Source organism: Triturus cristatus, chromosome 5_2 (assembly GCF_964204655.1).
Source record: "Triturus cristatus chromosome 5_2, aTriCri1.1, whole genome shotgun sequence".
Lineage (NCBI taxonomy): Eukaryota > Metazoa > Chordata > Amphibia > Caudata > Salamandridae > Triturus > Triturus cristatus.
In genome coordinates, this window is record NC_140588.1 from 67,552,338 (window position 1) to 67,573,956 (window position 21,619).

The window sequence follows — 21,619 nt, forward strand, 5'->3', positions numbered from 1 at the left end:
GATATACAGCCAGACAATAATCCTGGTACAGCAAAACAACACGGGTATCTCGGGGCTGCATACCTGCTTGATAATCCTGAGATGGGAGTCTGTGGACCCGTCGGCAATATGTCAGAAACGCCAGTCCGGACGTCTTAGCTGGTTACACTGACAGGGGACTTCCTTATGTATGAGACGGAATTCTCAAAGGCAAATCGCAAGATTTAAGGCTGGAGGGGCAGATGCACATAGAGAGAGGACTACGAGGGTGGAATCAGTATGTAATACAGGCGCACATTGGCGGCCATATTGGAGCGGAGCATAGAGCCCGTCAGTAATGACGGATCATAGGCAAAAAAGCAGCGCGTGAACAATAACATGCCGTGGGCTCGGCAATAAGGAGCAAACCAGTATCCTAGCATAGGGTCTGGCACAGAATTCCAATTTGGAGTCCAGGGTACGTCAGTAGCGTGCAAACAAGAATCTGATAGAGTGCAAAGGTAGTAAAGGGATTAAATGATGGCATTCTCCCACTGGATCATTTCGTTCAGCCCATGCTGAACTGAGTCAAGATAGAAGATCCAAAATGTCTCTCTCTTTTTTCTCATGGACGTAGGATCTCTTCCAGGGGAGAGCGTATTTTTTCCAGGATGGACCATCTAAGGTCCCTATCGTTGTGGTTTTTATCCAGACAATGGCTGACAAGGGGGGGAGCAGTTTTTTTGGTACGGATATTAGATTAGTGTTCCCAAATCCTAATTCGGACCTCGTGGCCTGTTTCACCAATGTATATAAGATCGCACGGACATGCAATGATATATTTTGTGTATACAGAGCATCCCTGCATTTCTAGTCTGTCAGAGCACCGTGCTACCAATTTTGGGGTAATACCACACTCCACTAGATTATGGTATCTATGCCCCATAGTTAGTACAGAAAAGCGCCATATCTTGACAACAATGTGCATAACTGCTATTACAATGTGTATAAATATAGGCTGATTGTGAGCCTTGCAACACTGCCTGATGCAAACATTTGGAGAAGAGATACATGACTGTTTGCTTGTCATTGTTTGTACGCATGAAGGGATTAGTTACAAGCCCCTTGTGCCACCGGTATGTCACTTTTAATAAGGAAAAAAATGACGTACCAGCAGCGCAAAGGACTTGTGAATAAGCCCCAGAGTATCTAGGTGGCAACTGTCTGACCTGCACACAGTGTGGAAGAGCACTGAAGCATAGGTGCCTGGACTGTACAACATGACATATTTGCCCCCTTGTTGTTACTTACCCTGTTGTTGATGTAGTCAGCACTGTCCTGTCCCTCTACTCCCACCAGCGACTCCTCACAGATTACTGAGTTCACCTGTTCCTCCAAAGCATTGAGATCCTCCTGGGGCGCTGCACTACCACTCCGGTCTGCAGTGCTTCCTATCAATTGCTAGCCAGTTTCTGCTTCGTCTTGCGCTTGGCATCATGTCAGCACTTTTTGCAGTCCATCACTGTCCTCTTGACTTCTGCGACGGAGTTCACCTTGTTCACTGTTGACTGCCATATAGCGTTTTTGGACCCCAATGACACCTTGAAGCTGACGAAGAGCTGGTGTTGATGCTCTGTCACCTCCACAATCATGATCTCATTCTCCTCCTGACTGAATCTGCATTTACTCTTCTTCTTCCCTTTGGACTCTGGCTGCTCATCCTTGCTGTTGAGGGAGGTTGTTGTCCTGTGCTGAACTTGGTCCTGGCTGCTCCATTCCACATTCAGGTGTTTATAAAATTTTGTTAGCGACGTATTTGTAAGTTTTTTATCCCGTTAGACACTGAAAAGTGATGTCAGGCTGACTAGCTCGATCTTTCTTGCCGCTAATTGGCCGGCCGGCACTTTTTTCACGCTAATGTGTAGTTTTCTTACACCTTGAAGCTAGCGTCAGCGTTTTACCCGGATGCTAGCTGGTCCTAATGCCACGTAGCACCATATTGTAAATTCGTCACAAACATGGAGTTAGGATTTGGCGAACAGCAGTGGTAAAAAGCGTGAAAACTGCTTAGCGACAATCCTTGTAAAAATGCCCCTGGATTCGTAAAAGGTGGACACATGACTGATAACTCTAGAGTTTTTGGGGACATTCTACACATTGCTTTAGCAAGTAATACACCTATGGCTTCCCTCACTTTAGATACTGAAAAAGCTTTTGATTGTGTCCATCGGCGATTTATGATGCATGCTCTTGAATGGCATGGCTTTAGTCTAACATTTCTAAAACATATAACTCTACTATATTTGTCCCCAACGATATCTGTATTTCTGCATGGTACCCAATCTTCTTATTTTTCTTTTTTATGGGGCACCAGGCAAGGATGCCCCCTGCCTTCTTTACTTTTTATATTATGCCGAGAACCATTTCTGCATATTTAACACCACTCCTCTTCCTTTCATGGATTTCGGCATAAGGAGAATGAAATTAAAATTACAACCTCTGCAGATGATGTGGTCCTTTTTTGCATCAGATCCACAAACATCAATACCTGCCTTTGCTAATCTTTTATCATCTTATTCCATTTATCCAGATATAAAGTCTTTTTTTCAAAATCTGAGGCTCTCCCCCTTAATAAATATTGATTAAAAGATATGTTTCTTGGCACGGGGCTTAAGTGGACCTCACAATTATTTAAATGTTTGAGAATTGAATACTCTAGCTCTGTTGCAAAAAACATCCAGATTAATATAGATAATGTCCAGCACAAGATTCTTCAAATGACGAAACAATGGGTCCCCTTTATATTTGTCTTAGTGTGGCAGGCTGGACACTATAAAGATGATGATGATTTCTGTGGTTAATTTGTATTTGTCCATGCTACCCATTAAACTTCCTTTAACATTCTTTAAGGCTCTGAATAAATCGATTAGTGTTTTTTATGAAGTGGGAGAAAAGCACACATTTCCTTAATATCCCTATGTAAACCTAAAGAATGGGGAGTTGTAACCTTTCCAGATTTTCAACAATATCACACTGCATTTATCCTAAAGCAGGTCTTACATTATATGAGTGATTATAACTTTCTGTAAAATAATGTATGGTGTATACTAGCAGATTCCCTCATATCACCATTCCCTTTCCACTCTCTAGTATATTTTTCAAAACCCCTCATTCTTTTTCCTCCCCTCCTATTAAATATTCTATCCTAGTATCTTCTCGGATTTTTACAAAACCCATGTCTCCATTGCAGGAATTTCTAGACTCTTCTATCTTGCAAAATAAACTTATCAAATTATCTAATAGTACAATTTTTTAGGAAACAGAGGGTTATCAAGGGCATAATTCAGGTTAAACAATTATGTGTGGAATGATTCCTCTCTCTTCATTGGATATCCAAACTATTTTTTTTTCTGTTTGCACTTCCTAGTATGAGTCTCTTAAGGCTGCACTCTTGCAATCTATTTCCACACACAAGTAAACACAATCTTCTACTCTCTCCCTACCTCCTGAACCAATTACATTTTCTTCTCCACTCAAACCATCTTACTTATATAAATAACTCGCTCTCATCCAAAATCTAAAACTGAATTAGCGTGGAAAGCAGACCTTCAGCATTCCTTTCCTTTAAAGACCTGGAAATCAATTTGGGATAAGACACACCATACTTCTTGCAATGCCAGTACTACACAAACCCTTTTTTATATTTGTAACATGCTGTACGTTACTCCCTTTTCTTTACATAAATATAACCCTAATCTTCCAAACACATGTTGGTCCTGCAATTCCTTCCCCGGCACAAACCTACGTATGTTTTTCCATTGCCCACCAATTACAGCCTTCTGGTTTCAGGTGTGTATGACTATTTCCATTATTTTTTCTATTAAGTTTTCCTCTGATATTTAACTATTGTTTTGGGAGGCTCTTCACACTCTTTTTCGATCAATTATAGACTAGGTACATTTGTGGACCTATTAATTGCCATTGCATTTAAAGTTATTATGTCTAATTGAAAAAATAATAATATGGTTAACATTACTAGTAGGTGGAATCTTCTCTGTTCCCATAATAGACTTGATACTGCATCAGTTACCTCTACCCTGCAGGCAATTAAAAAGGATATGTATTGGCCGCCTCTTGCTGACTATTTAAACAAAAAGCATAAAGCTTCCAAGGACTCTACGATGGTCTTTCAGCCTCGGTCTTGTTCTTAATATAGGGTTTCTTTTATCCTATTTATTATTATATATAGTAAATATAACACAACCTATGTTATTATATGACATAAATATACTATCTGCATTGTAGATGTCTTGCACCTTTTTTATTCATTCTTTATCTTTTAATTTATTTTTCCTTTCATTTCTTTTTTCTTTCTTTTTCTTCTATATACTTTATAAAATATAAAATGGGATTTTTATAGCTACATAATTAATATAGTATTGTAATTGGTTCACAGTATATTTTAAATTCTTTCTTCATTCAGTATTCTTTCTTGTAGCTTTTTTATAGCATTATTCTCTCACATAATCTTGGATTTTTCATTTTACAAGGAAATTCTGCACTTGTGTGACTTAATAAAGCTTAAACTAAAAAAACAGGAGTCCGACTCCAGTTTTTTTCTGGCAATGTTACTGTGCTCCTTGAATGCATTTTTAGTAAAATAAATAGAATGTAGAAAACTTAATTTGATGGTGGGGTGCTGAGTCTGAAGCACTCGCAAATATCAATTACAAATAGAGTAATTCACAAAAGCATTGATGAGTACCGGATGCAGTACTATAGTACTCTTTTACAGACTCGTACATGCCTTTACGAGTCAGCCCAAAAATGTTTAAAACCATATGAGTAAAAGTACAAAGAGGGTGCAGTCCTTTCCATTTGCACTGACTGATTATGAATGTTCCCTTTTTATTCCCATAGTAGGTTTTTTGTGGCCAATTCACACAGGCATATAGGATAATGTAAGGATAGGATAGGATAGGATAGCCACTTGTAAGGCGCGAACGAATGCCGAAGCGTCTTGGCGCTGGTGGGTAGAGAGAATACAGCTCCATCTTAACACCTGCTCACATCAAAAAGCCGTGTTTTTAACAATTTTCTGAAGACTTGTTGACTGTTCGTTAGTTTCAGAGAACCACGTGACTTTGTTCCAGAGACTGGCAGCATGAAAAGAAAAGGCTCTGCCGCCCCATCTGGCTTTCCTGACACGGTTTAGCTTAAGGAGGGATTGAGAGGAGGACCTAAGTGCCCGACCTGGGGAGTAGGGAATAAAAAGCTTCTGAACCTCCTTAGCTCCCCCCCCCAGACACAGCCTTGTGTACTAGGCATAGAGCCTTAAAATCTATGTGCTGCTGGACTTGGAGCCAATGAAGTGCCCTGATTCCCTCAGCGATAGACTGACCTCTGGGAACGTCTAGCAAGAGTCTGGCTGCCGCATTCTGCAGGACCTGCAGTCTCCTCATCCAGGTCTTATTTATTCCTAATAGCAATGCATTACAGTAATCCATTCTGGACAGCACTAAAGCTACCACCACATTCCTGCGAAGATCAAATTTAATAAAAGGGAAAATCTTCCGCAATGTCCTTATTAGATAAGAGCAGGATGAGGCCAGATTACTGACATGCGCAGAGAAATTAAGCTGATTATCGAACACCACTCCCAAGTTTCTGACCTTACGCACGGGACAGGGGCATTCGCCAGCCTTTGCTGGCCACCAGGAACCGCTCCACACGGGAGTAAAGGAGTACTACCAGAGTAATACCTTTGCGAATAGACCTCAAAGAGTTTAGAGAAAGAATGAGGGGACCCTTCCAGATCTCTATTAATATTATGGAGAAAAAGCCTCACAATAGTCACAACAGATGCATATCACAGTAGATCCAGGTTTTTATGATATTTCTGTACTAGAGTTGATGACTTAAATAAATCTATCTACTGGGATATCTCCTAACTCTCAATAGCTAGAGATACTTAAGACACTACGCAACAAGGCTCTTATTGAAATACTTAAAGCATTCTGGGCTGTATTTTAAGATTCCAATGATAAACAGATCACTGACGCCTTGTACTGTTGGACCAGGGCCTAATGTAGGATTGATAATCATGTTACCTACTACATGGCTTCATTGTGTGGAGTGATGGCTGTCAGAAATGTTGTTGGCTTGTCCTGTATCTGAAAATGGGTGTTTGTTGGGTTCTGACTCTGGGGAATATGCAAGATGGGGGTTAAACGTTGAATTAATACATAGATAAATAAACAGATCATTCAATCCTAGGCTCATGGTAAAATCTGGCATTTGCTTAAGTTTTTTAATAATTGAAAAGCAGGGATCTTATGTGGCAGATTATTTCAATAAAACTTTGATCTGTAATTCTGTAAGAGCAGATATCAAAATGTGCCCCAACTGTGATAAAATGGTAATGCAGGTTAACTATAATAGAAATAAGATAAAGGCTACTTCTTCATAGAATATAAATATGCATATCCTGAATGGGTTGTATGTATGATCAAAATAGAAAGGACTAGAAAGGACTATATTTTGGTAATATTATTCTTTATTATGTACATGTGTTGATTGTTTTGAACTCAACAAAGGTTTTGGTGGTGCATCATTATCTACAGCAGTCAAAACGTCATTGTGAAAGCAAAACAAAGAACTAAGGGCCACAGGGACATACCTTATGGTGCAAATTCTGGTCGCATTCTGCAATCAGAATGATTTTTTGTGAACTGACCTACGTTCTCAAAAAAAGGATTTAGATTGGAACAAAATCTGAGATTCCTCATTCATGTAGAAGGTCACACATTGAGGCTCACTTGGATTTGTGACCATCACTGGATGGTGACTAGCTTGGTCAGCAGACCATCATGTCTGTGATTTCCTTTCCATAAAGAAAACATTTTTTGAAAATAATCCAGTCTATTTCACTTCAAGGAAACGGGGCAGCATTTTAAAAAAATGTTTAGAGAAAAGCCTTTTCTTTTAGATTTACAAAAAGGAACATTTTTGAAGGGGAGTCCTTTAGATTTTGCAAATGCATTACTACCCCAACTATGAGTAATACGTTTCAATGTTGTGCATCTGGATTTCAGTCATGAAACATTGATAAATCACATACCAGTTCTCAGTTTGGAAGGGATGCCTACAACATGCTTTTTCCAAACTGTGAATCAGTAACTATTCACAAAGCTATTTTAGGAGACAGTAAAAGTTTACAGTCTCCTAAAATGGCTTCAGTTCACTCAAAAAAGAATTTAAAAAATGCTTTTGTTACTGTTAAAATTCTTGGTAACGTTGGCCCATCATCAAAGGGAGGCAAATGTTACCTACAGATGGTTCAAATGAAAGAAAATGTAATTTCAATTGTATAATTTTCTAATATTTTCAGTGGAGATATCCTCAGGTAAAGAATGTGAAGTTTTTGATGTAGAACTGAGCCAAGATCAATTTTTCCAGTACCTTGCAGTGGAATTTGTGGACAATGACAGTTTTAGGGACACTTTACCTGCCTAGCTCTTGCAGCTTGTCCTCTGTCCCGTCATATACCAGGACATAGTCGTATTGGCATGTCTTGTGCTCCTCTAACACCAGTTTGAGAAAATCCAGGACAACATGATGGCCAACAGGTGACTCAATTACCCACTTGCAGTCCATATCACTCTGATAAGACAAGGGGAAACCAGGTGACTGAAACTGTCCTGCCTTCCCTCGAAGAACACCCCCGCAGGCATCTAAGAAAATACAAATTTGGGTCATAGAAACAGAGAATAAATGAAGAGATACATGATACTTGTAATATAGTCACTTCAAAATTCCCATGATATATTAAGGTACTCAGATCAAGTGAAACACATTTTCATGCATGTTCATGCAAAGTTTACATAATCCATAGTTGCATATAAAAATATTGAAATTATGCACTTGCAAATATGCACACTTCAACTGCTCACCATGTATTTACTCTGAACCCAATTTCAAGTAATCAACAATTTGCACAAAACGTGTTTGTTTACTACTTCATTAGGCTAACAAATTAGCAAACAATTATTTCTTTATAGTTATGTTAGGGTATTGTGCTTTGCAAAGCGATTTATCGCCAAAAAGGTCTCTTAGCACTGAACACTGCATACTAACAGTCAAAAAAGAGGAGACAACAAAGAAGGGAAATCATTTGCAACTAGAGGAAAATTAGTCTTCAGGAGCTGTATTAATTTTGCTAGGAGAAGAGATATTGTGGATCTCCAAGGAAAGTAAATTCCTGAAAGAGGGGCGGCATATAGAAAAAGCATGACCAGATTACTGGAGTGAAGAAGTCGTGAGGGGATGTAGGGAATTATGTACTTAGAGATCAAACTGAGCAGCAGAGCTGGGACGAGCGCCGTTGATGACACAAAAAATCGTAAATGTAATTTTATTAAGAATACGCAGTCAGGCGGCGTGACTTTGACGCAGTTGAAGATGGCTGCTTTTGCGTGAGGCTCTGCAGCAGACCGGGGGGGACGGGAATTCTCCAGACGGCCACTTACATTCTGCATCACCTGGAATGGAGCCCTTATGGACATGAAGGGCACTTGCTTGCCTCATGACCAAGAAGAGTGTCCAGGGTGAGCAAGAGCAGACGCATTTCTTCTTCTCTGTCAGGCACGTTTTCCCTCATGGGTCTCATAGCCGCTATTTTGTTTTATTACCGCTTTGCCGCCTCAAGCGTTCCTCTCCTCACTGATTCAAACAGCATATAATGGGACGCTTATTTGCAGTGTTTGTATGTTTTACCTCACTGCTTAGAGCCACATTAAAAAAAATCTATTTATGAGGAATTTTTCTAAGCACAATATATTTTTTCTTCTGCAAGTTGCAAACTAAGGAGCCTATTATGATGGCGGGCGATCCGCCCGCCATCATAACTACATTTACCCGTGGCCATATTACCATGGCGGGGGGTACCGCGGTGGACGGAAAGTCTGTCTGCCGCTTTTCCACCGGTTGGCAATCCGCACGATTGCCGGCCGGGCGGAAAAGGCCCACAATATGGTGGCGGTGCCTTGCTGGCACCGCCATCCATTTTATGATGCTGGCAGTGGGCATGCCATTCTATGGCGGAGACTCCGCCATGGAAAGGTATACGGTAAATCACTTTGGGGGCCCGTTGCGGGCCCCGGGGAGGTGGGTGGCTGCACTTGGGGGGTACCCCTTCATTGCCATGCACAAGGTGCAGGCACCGCGCGGTGCCTGTCACGTTGTGCATGGCAATGCACAACATGCTACTTTAACATTGCGGCGGGTGCTGCTTACAGCATTGCCAGCCGCAATGATAAAGATGCTGGCTGCGACCACCAGGGTGGCGGTCGCATCCTAATTGGCCTTGTGTGACCGCCGCACCTCTGGCGGTCGGTCCCGTTTTCCGATACGGTGACGGGTGGACTTTCGTAATGGGGCCCTAAGGCTTTTGTATATGAGTTATCCACTGATGGCGGCACAATTTTACTTTTGATCTTTACTGGTATTATTTCAAATCTCTTCTTTGTTCTCCTTGTAGAATTTATTTTTTGAAGAATGGTCCTTTTCATTGGATTCTTTGAAATTGTATTTAATTATTCAAGTCATTATCTGTTCCTTCTTCAATTGAAGTCATTGAATTGTTACTTGTACTACATTGTTTATGGGGAAATAAGAGCTACTTGACATAGTGTTTTCAAAATCCTCCTGTCTTTCCATCGTTGGTGGACTACAACTCCTTTAGTATTCTTCAGGATAAAATGGAAGTATCAGAGCAAAGTGCATCATACCTTCCAGTAGGAATTGCGCCATCTAACACTCGTCTTCCCACTTCTAAGCTCGTACCTAAGTTGGCCACCACTTCAACACTTTAGTCAGGCAAATGAGTCAAAAAGGATTCACCCTCACCCACTATATCTCCACCACCAAAATCTATAGAGTTAATCCTTGAGGAGATACCAGCGCTTAAACAATATATAGGAGAAACAAACGTGCACCTTCAGAATCTCAATGCCAAATGGTCCAATATGGAACACAAAATGAATCAAATAGAGCACCGAGTAGACTCTTTTCAAACTGTTGTGAATCAGTTACCGTCTATCCATGTACAGATTTTGCAACTTAAACAACAAGTGGGAAACCTTGAGAACAGCAATAGATGCAACAACTTGCCTATTTATGATCTGGTGGAAGGTCTCGAAGGCTCTAATCTTCTCTCCGTTTTTCAATCCATTCTTCCAAAAGTTCTTTGTTTTTCTGAACTTCCAGCATTGAAGATTAAAAGAACACATCGTTTGGGCCATAACCCACGAACAGCATCTTCGTCAAATAAACCAAAAGGCGTCATTCTGTATTTTTTGGAGTATACTGATTTACTAAAAGTTTTACAGGTAGCAAAACTTAAAAGCAAAATCTCTTGGCAAGGATCTGCTCTTTCCTTTTCTCAAGACAACGCTAAGTTAATGACGGATAGAAGGAAGACGTTTTTGGACATGAGACTTGCGCTTCGGAGTTTGAATGCCAGATATGGCCTTCTTCATCCTTGCCTCTTTAAGATGACTTATAAAAATAAAACCATGAACTATGAGGATCCTGATCTTCTAAAGTAGGTCTTGCATAATTGTTACGAGGAGGAAATGGAAGTTGCCCAATTATCTACTATTTGATTATTTTGTTAAACTGTCTTTAAATATATTTTTCTTCTCTTCTCATGTTTTACCATTGTCTATTGTAATTCTTTATAACATATTTCTTTCTCTCATTTGAGGTGCGGTCTTCATGGTTACTCAGTGTGATCTTTATTCTGTCTGGATGATGTCTTCTTTTCTGGTTTCGTCTTGAAGTTTCCCGGTTTGTTGTGTCGTCTTCCTTATGTGACTTCACCACCCTCCTTTTCATTGTATATCTTTGGTATGTCTTTTTGTTTATTCCTGTCTTTTTCATTTTCTTTCTCAAATTCTATTCTTTTCATATGACTTTTTCCTGGAATTTCCATATGTGTATTATATATTTCTCATCTTTCTTTTTTTCTTCTTTCTTTTTCTTTTCTTTCCTCTCTATTTACTAATTATTTCTTATTATTTCATTAACATGCTTCTCTTTCATATACTGTCCACTTCTATTGATATATTGCTGTTTCTTCTTTTGCTAAATCCTATTATATATATGATATTCATGAATTTTTCTGAATGCTGTTATTTGCATAAAGTTGTAAACTTGTTATTGGTTGTATATATGGCTTTAAGATTTATATCTTGGAATGTTAAAGGTTTAGGATGGGCTAAAAAAAACAAAAAGGTTCTAGCACATGTTTCTGGTCTAAAAGGGGACATTGTTTTATTGCAAGAAATTCATGTAACTCAGAAGGAGATTTCTAAACTCAATGGGTTGGACATATTTTTGCTTCTCCATGTTCGGGGAAACGCAGTAATTCTTTGTCACAAATGTTTAGATATTCAAATTAAAGGTCAAGATCCTGATGCTGAAGGTAGATGGGTTTCTGCGTCTTCATTAGTTAATAAAATATCTATGACTTTTTTTTAATTTATATGCTCCTACTAATCCTGATAAACTGTTTTGTCCTCAGTTTGTGTCTAAATTAATGATGTCTAATGATGATTATTAGTTGGTGGAGACTGTAACATGGTTCTTGACCCCATTATTGAAAGACGTTCTATATCTAAATTCATTCCTTCACATGGACATGCTCACTTCACATCTACTATACATCAAAGGTCTATTGTTGATGTCTGGAGATTATGTAACCCTACTCTCCAAAAATATACTTTTTCTGTCCTGTAAATTCATCCCAATCTTAAATTGATTACTTATTAATTTCTAAATCACTTACACAACATGTGTCTCCCTCTTATCGTGGTTCCATGGGCCCGATTCACAGAACTAACTTAAGACAAAATCCTAAATTTACTACCATTTACGCATTTTGGTATTCACAGAAGGCACTTACTAATTTTGGTATTCACAGAAGGCACATACTCATTGATGAGTAAGTAACTTCTGTGAAAACCAAAATGAGGAAGTGCACTTACTAATTTTTGTATTCACAGAAGGCACTTACTCATCAATGAGTAAGTGCCTTCTGTGAATACCAAAATGAGTAAGTGCCTTCTGTGAATACCAAAATGGTAGTAAGTTTAGGATTTTGTCTTAAGTTAGTTCTGTGAATCGGGCCCCATATTAATTTAAGACCATGCTCCTATCTCACCGGATTTGGATTTACCTCCACCTATTCAAGAAATTTGGAGATGGAAATTCAACAATTCTTTTCTTTTGGATCCTAATTTTACACATGGTTTTCAAAAAATTGCTGACACATTTATTCTAGAAAATGAAACCCAAGGTAGTTCTCCTCAGATTATTTGGGACCCCTTTAAAGCTGCATCTAAAGATTTCATTATTTCTTTCATAGTCCAGATAAAGAAATCCTCTTTTACTACTATACAATCCCTTAACTCACGTATTAAACAATTAGAACATTCTTTTTATTCAAAAAATTCTAACTCTCGCCTTGAGGAACTCTATTATCCACTGAAATCACTAATTTGTGTTTGCTGAAATCTAGTGCTAAATACTATGGTGATCAAAATAAAGCAGGGAAACTTCTTGATAACTATATTAAGATTAGAAAAGGCTGTACCAAGATTGATTCTCTTCTAACTTCTACTAATATCATTGTTAATAAAAATTAAGATATTCTCTTAGAATTTACACATTTCTTTCAAACTTTTTATACTCCTGAATCTCATTTTCTTCAAGAAGATATTCTTCAATACTTACCCTCCTTTACTCCTCCCTCTTCTTTCAGTGTGGACTTTTCCCCATTAGATGATGACATTTAGATTTGTGACATTCATACGGCTGTTAATGCTATTAAAAAAGGAAAAGCGCCAGAGCCTGATGAGCTCACTGTAGAGTTTTATGCTCATTTCTCTAAAATTCTTATTCCTAAAGTACACCAATTGTTTCTTTACTTTATCTCTACCCAGAAATCTGGTGGGTCTTTTCAAGATGTTTAATATGTATTCTCCCAAAAGAAAATAAAGACCATACCTTGTGCAAAAACGATAGGCCTATTTCTTCACTCAGTTTAGACTATAAGATATTTGTGAAAATACTTGCCCTTTGTTTGGATATTTTATTACCTCAATTAATTAGGAAGGAACAATGTGGTTTCATTAAAGGTAGACCATTATCAGATAATACTAGATTTGTTTTTAATGTCCTAAGTAAATCATAGACATATAGTTATACTTTGGCTGTGGTTTCTTTAGATGCTGAGAAAGCTTTTAATAGAGTTAGTTGGTCTTTTATTTTTTCCACACTTTGTTGGTTTGGTTTTGGCTTGAAATGTATTAATTATGTTTCTTTACTATATTTTTCTCCCCAATCCTCTATTTTAGCTAATGGACTTATGTCCCCGTCATTTTCTCTTCACAGAGGTGTCAGACAAGGTTGCCCCTTATCTCCCCTATTGTTTATTATTGCCCTAGAACTCTTTTTAATAAAAATTCAGTTGAACTCACATATTAAAGGTTTCCTCTACGGCGACAAACACTTAAAACTTTCAGTTTATGCGGATGACATCTTTCTTTTTATTTCACAGACTTCTTTACCAGCCTGTTTGACAGAAGTCAATAACTGCTTTTGTCTAAGGTTATAAACTAAATGCTGATAAATGTGGAATCCTTCCCTTAAATAAATTATATTTTCATGCCAATTTGACTTGTTCTACATTCCATTGGAATTTAGATAAAATTAAATATCTTAGACTATGGTTCAGTGTTTCTATAAAATAAACTGTCACCTCAAATCTGAAAGAATTAGAGTTGGTATTAATTTTGTCTACATCTTGATAGCATCCCTTATTTTGATCATGGAGGGGTCGTCTAGATATTGTAAAAATGATGTTAATTACTATAATACTGTTTTATTTATCCAGCCTTCCTATAAATATTCATAGCTCTCATTATAAGAAACTATATAATATCTTATCAAAGTTTTTATGGCATAATAAAAAAACTAGAATGTCTATCTGTAAACGCAAAAGACCTAAACATATGGGAGGGGTCAACTTTCTGAATTTTCATTCTTACTATACTGCTTTCTTTCTTAAACAATCTTACTTTTTTTTATTAGAAAATTATTCTATAACCTATCTCTTGTGAGTAAATCTTGAACAATCTTTTTTCATCCTTTCTCTTTTGAGGAGTACTTCTTCTTTTATCATAAACCCTTAACATTATCTCTTCCTATTTTAAAAAATGTTTTAAGATCTTCTAACCTCTTTTCATGTCTTCTAAAAGTAATAAAACTCAGTTTTTAAATTCATGAATTTGGTGTAATAAACATATGAAGATCAATAATAAACTTGTTTTTTGGAACGATTGGTTGGCCAAAGGACTTAGATGGACTTATCAACTTTTTCAAGATGAGGTTTGTGTTCTTTTTTCAGTAGCTCAAACTCTTTTTTCCTTTCCCTTCATATATCAATCCAAGTATTCATCCTTAATCTCTGTGGTTCAATCCTTTTATAATCAATTATCCCCTAATCCTATGCTTTGCCCTCCATCACCTAATATAAGGTCGATCTTGTATAATTCTCCTTCTGCGTCTCAAATTTATAAACACTTAACCTCCTTTTCAGTTACTCAACATAAAACAGAGGTGGAATGTTTTTGGGAGTCTGATTTGCAAACTTCTTTATCGAATCCAGTATGGAACAAAATTTGAAATCTTCTAGAGCAGAAAATACCACTCAAGCTTTGTTTTTCATTTATAATAGACTCCTAAGTACACCTGCCAAATTACATAAAATGGATCCCAATATTCCCTCTCCCTGTTGGTCATGTACCGTTTATCCATCAGATCTTAAACACATGCGATTTGAATGTCCTTCTATCCATAACTTTTGGATATGAATCTGGCAACAGATAAACATTATTTTTCACACACACATTCCATTTTCTTCAACACATTTTCCTGGGAAGCGTTTCAGAGGTTTGGTCATCTCAATCTAGTGATCTTTGTATAATTGATTTACTCCTTGCTGTTGCCTTTCAACAGATTACCAAGGCATGGAAGGATGCGTATTCTGTATATTTTCAGGCATGGTGGTAAGGAGTCTACCATAATCATAGATTAGATTGAGCATATGTATATCCAGTTACTCTCGCTATTAAAAGAGATCTTCTTTGTTTACCCATCACACTTTTTTAATTTTTCTTCAACAAGACATATTCACCTAACCCTTATATCGAAGAAGTACCTAAACCTCCATGAATTTACTCATATTTGTTGTTTTGTATTATATTACATCTGCTAGTTTTCATATTTATGCATTTAGTGTTATTATTATATAATGGTATGCTTTTGCTTGATGTTATATGATTTTCCAAAACAACAGTCTAGAAAGACCCGAGCTGCCTGAAAACTAATACAAAAGTGCTAACAAAGTCACTGATACTATGAAACATCACTATGCAAAACAGACAAATTCCCCCAAACGAATAATCAAAAAGGAATAGAAAAAATATATATATTTTTATTCTTTATAGTATTTTATCAAAATTCATAAAAGAGACATATGACATGATATCATATCACCATACATAGATATACATGAGGTCCTACATTTACGCACTCAATACCGACTAACAACCACAAATACATACATACTCATACACTCTCCACACTCAAGGAAGATTCACAATTTGTGAAAAAATTCAGATTTGTACACATTCATGATACAAAATACAGAATAGGTATCACATAGTCACTAGTCATTAATGTATCTTCTTGTTATATAAGATGGAAACAAACGGAGGCATGAAGTTCTCCAGTGCCGATGCGCGTTTCGGTGTCTAACCCGATATGGGTCAAATCAAATGTGGGACCCAAGAATAGATGCGTCTGAATTGGGGGCATCTAGGTAGATCCTTAGCAGTAAAAAGGTAGGTTGACAAAAAGGCTCAACATACAAAATCAGGAAACTAGGTAAATACAGCTGAAGGGTAGGCATACAGAGCTCCCTGACACCTTTGTGAATCATTAGGCGTTCAAAAAAGCAGTGTCATGCACCGCACTTAATCTGTGCGCTGCTGCTTTTGCCTGTGAAGCAAATTAGCCTGTCATGGGTCTGGGAAATTAGTTATGGTGACTGGGACAGTTGGATACACTGTTTCAATTAAAAACGAATTGCTCTCTTCTGGTCGCCCTGCCCGGCCTCTCGTAGACACATGTGGATCATCATCAGGCGCTCACAGGAGGTTTGGTTGAGACCATGAGGGGTGGTTCTTCCTCTGCAAGGCGTGCACACAGGAATGAAAGGACTTTCCGACATGCAGGGGTCCGGTGAGCGCGGAAGTGAAGCGGGGGAGAAGCGATGTGACTAGAAACTGACAGTGGCGGCTGGTACAAGGGGCAGGGAAAAAAATATATAACACTTACTTCTGAACGGCCGCCGTCTCTCTGGCACTTCTCTTACTGCCTCCCAGAAACAGGAAGCACACAGGCTCCCCTAAGCCAATCACAACGCTGCTGTCACCAGCATGACAGCAGTGCTGTGATTGATATGAGCGGCCTGATTCGGTGCTCAGATAGGGAACGGGAGCCTGTGCTGGTTCTCCACCCGGGCTGTTCAAAACAGCCAGGTGGAGAACATGCTAACTGTGCATGACTGTTAGGCCAGCCAAACCGTCATGCACACTTAAGTGCACATTTTTCCTCCTCCCTCTGCTCTGACAGCCCAGCCCGCCCGCCCTGCCCTAACCTGGCTCGACCTGAACAATAAAATGACAATAACATCATGTTATTGCCGGGTCTGGTGGCTCAGTGGACTAATGCCTCCACTGCAGGGGCCTGTGTTCGACCCCATGGTCACAGGTTTAAATCCTGGTGGGTCCACTCAGTCTTTCATCCATCTGAGGTCGATAAAATGAGTATCATTGAGTTAGGTAACAAGAAAAATCTGTTATTCAGTGCCAAGATACCTCTGGGTGAACATGCGCTTTACAAATACGTGTTATGTTATCAAAAATCCTTTCTTGCACTGCTGAAAAGCAGTGGGGTGACGCTCCTCCGCTTTAGCGGACGAGCCGCAGCTGGAATCCGAGCATTCAAATATTTAGTAGCACTGACTGCAGGAGCCCAGCCAGAGTGAAATACTCCTGAGCGATGAGAGGAGAGCTTCGTGTGATTCTCCGGCCCCATGGGCGCAGTTTTGAACAGCTGCAGCCTGCCACCCCAGTCCGACCAAAGCCCCCAACACAATGCTCGGCCAGGCACTTGTGCAGCAGTCAGGTGAGACAAATACTTTTCCCCTGTGTTCATTTGATCGATAGACTCTGCAACATGTGTCTAATCATATTAGGGCACAATAAAGAAAGAATTGATGGTGTGGGACATGCTGGTACGATGATTTCCTTAAATCTTTTAAGCATTCATAATCCTTTCTGTTCCATGATTAATGATGCACTCGCTGTCTTAGGCTCATTCCTGTCTCTGTTTGGGGCACTCCTGTAATTTTAACCTAACACTACGCTGGAGACAAAAAAAAAATTCTGTTTGGGGAACCTGGATTGTGTGATTGATTGATTGATTTATTTGTTGATTAATTAAAACCATTACAAAAAAGGACAAAAATAAATACAAACCACACACTTTACCTAATTGAACATTCCTGGATACAATGCATAAAATTAACCACAATCAATTCACATTTTCCAGTTCTGGATAATCCAAAATTATTAATTCAATTTTTAAAATAGTTTAGGACTTGACAGTTTTCAGGGATAAACTGCACGTGTGCCATTTGGAAAAATAATAAACATTATAAATGGAACATCATCTAAGAATAGTACTCTAAAAACAGACAATTAATACATTATCTTAAAGTAGTACTATGAAAGCAAACAATTAAAAAATGCCATAAAATTAATTCATCATCACCCTAACAGCAACAACATCAATAATTCACAGTTTTAACAGATTTAACATTTACTTTGGGTGTCAACCTTACATAATTTCTTTTCTACTATAAACATAAATTTTACAAATTGGTGAATAATATAAACATTGACACCACTTAGGCAAAATATTAATGCCGATCTACAAGTCCTAAGTCCCATTTTTTTAAAAATAGGTTTTAAAATTATTTTCCGTTCCTTCATCATTTTTGGGCACAGTGTTACCATATGCATCCCCGGATTGTGTGGATATGGATGGCATAGTTCGGCACACGGGCACATGACCTGTGCCTTCCTGGTAAAGCATTTTTTAAATCCATGCTCTTGTGGTTATAAGTAGACTGCAGATGCTCATTCAGTGAGGGCTTCTGCTGCTCTTGGCATCCCATTCCACTCGTGGAAGTGCCCGTATGTTGATAACATCACCCTACTCTCTCATTGTGCTTCAGTGCACAGGCCCTATCCGATGGCTTGGTCTCCACCATTTTATCACATGCACAAGCGTCTGGTTGCACAAACTTGATTTCTCCTTCAAGCACCAGAAGTCAGTTTCCTTCTCTCCTGCATTCTTGTGTTTTCACTTTCACAGTTCATATTAAAAGGAGAAATTCTGTTCATTCTCTGGGGGATAGTGACTTAGGGGCATATGTATCAAGTTCCGTTTTTGCAATTCTCAAATAGCGATTTTTAGGGAATCGCTATTTGAGATTTGCAAAACCGGATGTAATAAAAAATTCGCAAATGTTTTGCGATTCCTTGGCATTCCTTAATTGCGATTAGCAAATTGCTAATCGCAATTAAGGAAAACCTTCCCATTCATTCCTATGGGCTAGGAGGCCCATAGGAATGAATGGGAAGACATTCTCATTTTGCGATTCGCAATTTGAGAATCGCAAAATGAATATGCAATTTCAAGGGTGCTAGGGTGTCAAAAGGACACCCTGTTGCACCCCTGAAATATGTATGTATGCACATGTGGCGCACATACATGCCCTAAGGGCATATCTATGCGTCACATGGCACTGTGAAAAATGCCAAAAAGTGCATTTTTCAATGAAATCTCAAATTAACACCAACTTGAAGTTGGTGGTAATTTGCGATTTCTTACGGCCAAATTGCAATTTTTCTAGGCTTCATAAATTGCATTTAAGGAATCGCAATTTGCGATTCCTTAAATGTAATCGCAAAATAGAGAATCGCAAATTTTGCGATTCTCTAATTTGCGAGGTCCTTTTGGGATGATACATCCCAAAAGGCATTTTCCCGTTCGCAAACGGGCCGATTCTGAGAATCGGCCCGTTTGCGAACGGGAAAAGGGTTTGATACATATGCCCCTTAGGCATTATATTGCAAGGGTTCGCAGCCTGCGACCGAAACCACTGTTGAGTATGCAGTGTTTTAAAATTGTATTACACACAATACAAGATGAGCTGCTGCAAAATGTAGTGTTCATTCTAAAACAAGTGTTAACTTGCGTTTCATGGGTTCTGAAGCACTTTCAAGATATTTTAGAGATTCTCATTGATCAAAAACGGTGTAATTTCTGATATTAATCTCTTTCTATGGACTTTATTGCTTGGCTTTATTTGTGTCACTCTGAATGTCACACATTTGGCAGTTGAATGTCACTCATAAGTGCACTGAAAACTTGGCAGCTTGTGGATGTAATTTGTGATATTTATATTACGGAAATGTCACACATAAGTACTTTGAAGCCTTGGCAGCTATGCGCATCCTTAAACTACTACGTTGAAAGTTCTGAAATGGCAATTTGAAAATCTGACATGAGTTAGACAGTGCATTTGAACTTTATTAAGAAACAGCAAGATAAGTATAATCATAGTACTGCTAACTTTATACTGTAACCTTAAGGCATGTTCCCATTGAAATGTTTTCTTCATTTGTATGAGAGCAGCAATGTATCATACCACTTTCTATTGTTTGTACCTGTAATCACTCTTTTGAGTCTTAGATCATGCAAAGTCTTACTTATTCCTTTTCAATCAATCATCACACGTTGGTATGTGTTTCATATAAATGTTCATTTTATTTCATATTCAATTCTCAAATTACTTTAAGGCAGACCCAGCCAACGCGTTTCATCCCTTAGAGGGACTTTATCAGGGCAATTCTATGTTACTCCTTCTCTAAAGCAGTTCTTTCCTCAATCCTATTTTTCCTTTTCATTTACTCTTTTTTTACCCACAATCCTGCACTAAAACAATCCTACCTTTAACAGAAGCACCCTGGCACACAGGTACCTGCATTAGCGCTTTAAAGCCACAAGAGCACCAGCGCAGAGAGAGAGAGCAGGAATTCTCCATAGGTAAGTAAATATGGCACATTCCTGCCCTCGCCATTTGACACTGCGCAGCAAATTGTCTTGCTGAGTTCCACCAAATATTAGTTAATCTGGCCTAAAGGATCCATGGCACAGTCACAGAGGAGGACCATTCAGCAGCACTCAAAAGGACCAGGAAGAAAATTTGTCAATCAATGACTGCTAGAACTATTCAAATGCACAATTGAGCCATCACATTTGGTACTCCCACAGGGGGTGTAGGGGATACAAAATTGGAGCTGGGTCTAATTTTAGCATTCCTACTGAGAGTTCTTCAAAACTTCCGGGAGCCCAGGCCCTTTCCCTACACCCAAATTCTGACTGACCCCAGACTCATCTCATGGGCCATACTCCTCGTCCAGAGAAATGAAATGAAATGAAATGAAAAGAAATTTCTAAAGCGCATGGCTGCCCTTGAGCGTCCCAGCGCTAACAATGTACTGAGCTGCTACCCCAAGACACAGGGAGAGACCTACAGAGGAAAAAGATAGGTCTTCAATGCTTTGCAGAATTTTGCCAAATTGGGTTCTTTACGCAAAGCCATCGGTAGCGCATTCCATAGATGACCTGCATTAATGGAAAACCGGCGTCCACCCGATTTCGCCTTTTTTGCCCTGGGTATCATTACTAGATTACCATCTTCAGAACGAAGGGCTCGCGTAGGTTTGTAAGAGTGGACCAAATCTCTTAGAATGGGGGGACCCGATCCTTGTAGGGCTTTGAACACTATGCAGAGAGATTTAAATTTAATGCGGGCTCTAATAGGTAGCCAGTGCAAGGCCTTCAAGGCAGGTCGAGCTGAAGAGCTTTTGGCAGTACCAGTGAGCATCCGTGCAGCTGCATTCTGTGCTCTTTGGAGAACATTCAGTGTGGATTCAGGTGCCGCCAGGAAAAGGGCATTGCTATAATCAAGCCTGGAGAGCACTAATCCCTGGACCAATAGTCTCTTTGTTTATAAAGGGGATGTCAAGTCGTGGTATACTCATCTCTCTTTTCAAGAGGTACCAAATCCTGTTTATGCATGTTGCTCATTTGTCTCATCAAGTTCCAGACACATTCCCATACCGTTGCCCCTGAGTTAAACAATCCTCTCTGCTCAACTGTAGGTCTGGTCACCTTGATGCTCCAAGTCTGGAAACCCAACTAGGGCAAAATGAAAGCCCCACCTCACCACTCAATGTTGAGTCTAAATCTGGAGGAGCAGGGATATGAGGCAATTACTTTTTCTTTCTAGGAGAGACTTCTGTGGGTTGGTTGCGGCCAAACACTGCCAAGAGTTTTCATATGCTGTCCGATAAAACCGTTGTGTGAAAAGGGGAAGATGGTTCCCCCTACCCTG

At 39.0% G+C, this 21,619-nt stretch overlaps 1 protein-coding gene across 1 annotated transcript in view; it reads right to left on the minus strand.

Moving 5' to 3' along the window:
* Positions 1-21,619, minus strand: part of LOC146822669 (uncharacterized) — a 344,571-nt gene that overhangs the window by 70,045 nt on the left and 252,907 nt on the right. The window contains exon 3 of the mRNA XM_085606260.1: positions 7,466-7,691. Coding sequence (XP_085462386.1) covers positions 7,466-7,691 — 226 coding nt within the window. The remainder of the gene's footprint in view (positions 1-7,465; positions 7,692-21,619) is intronic.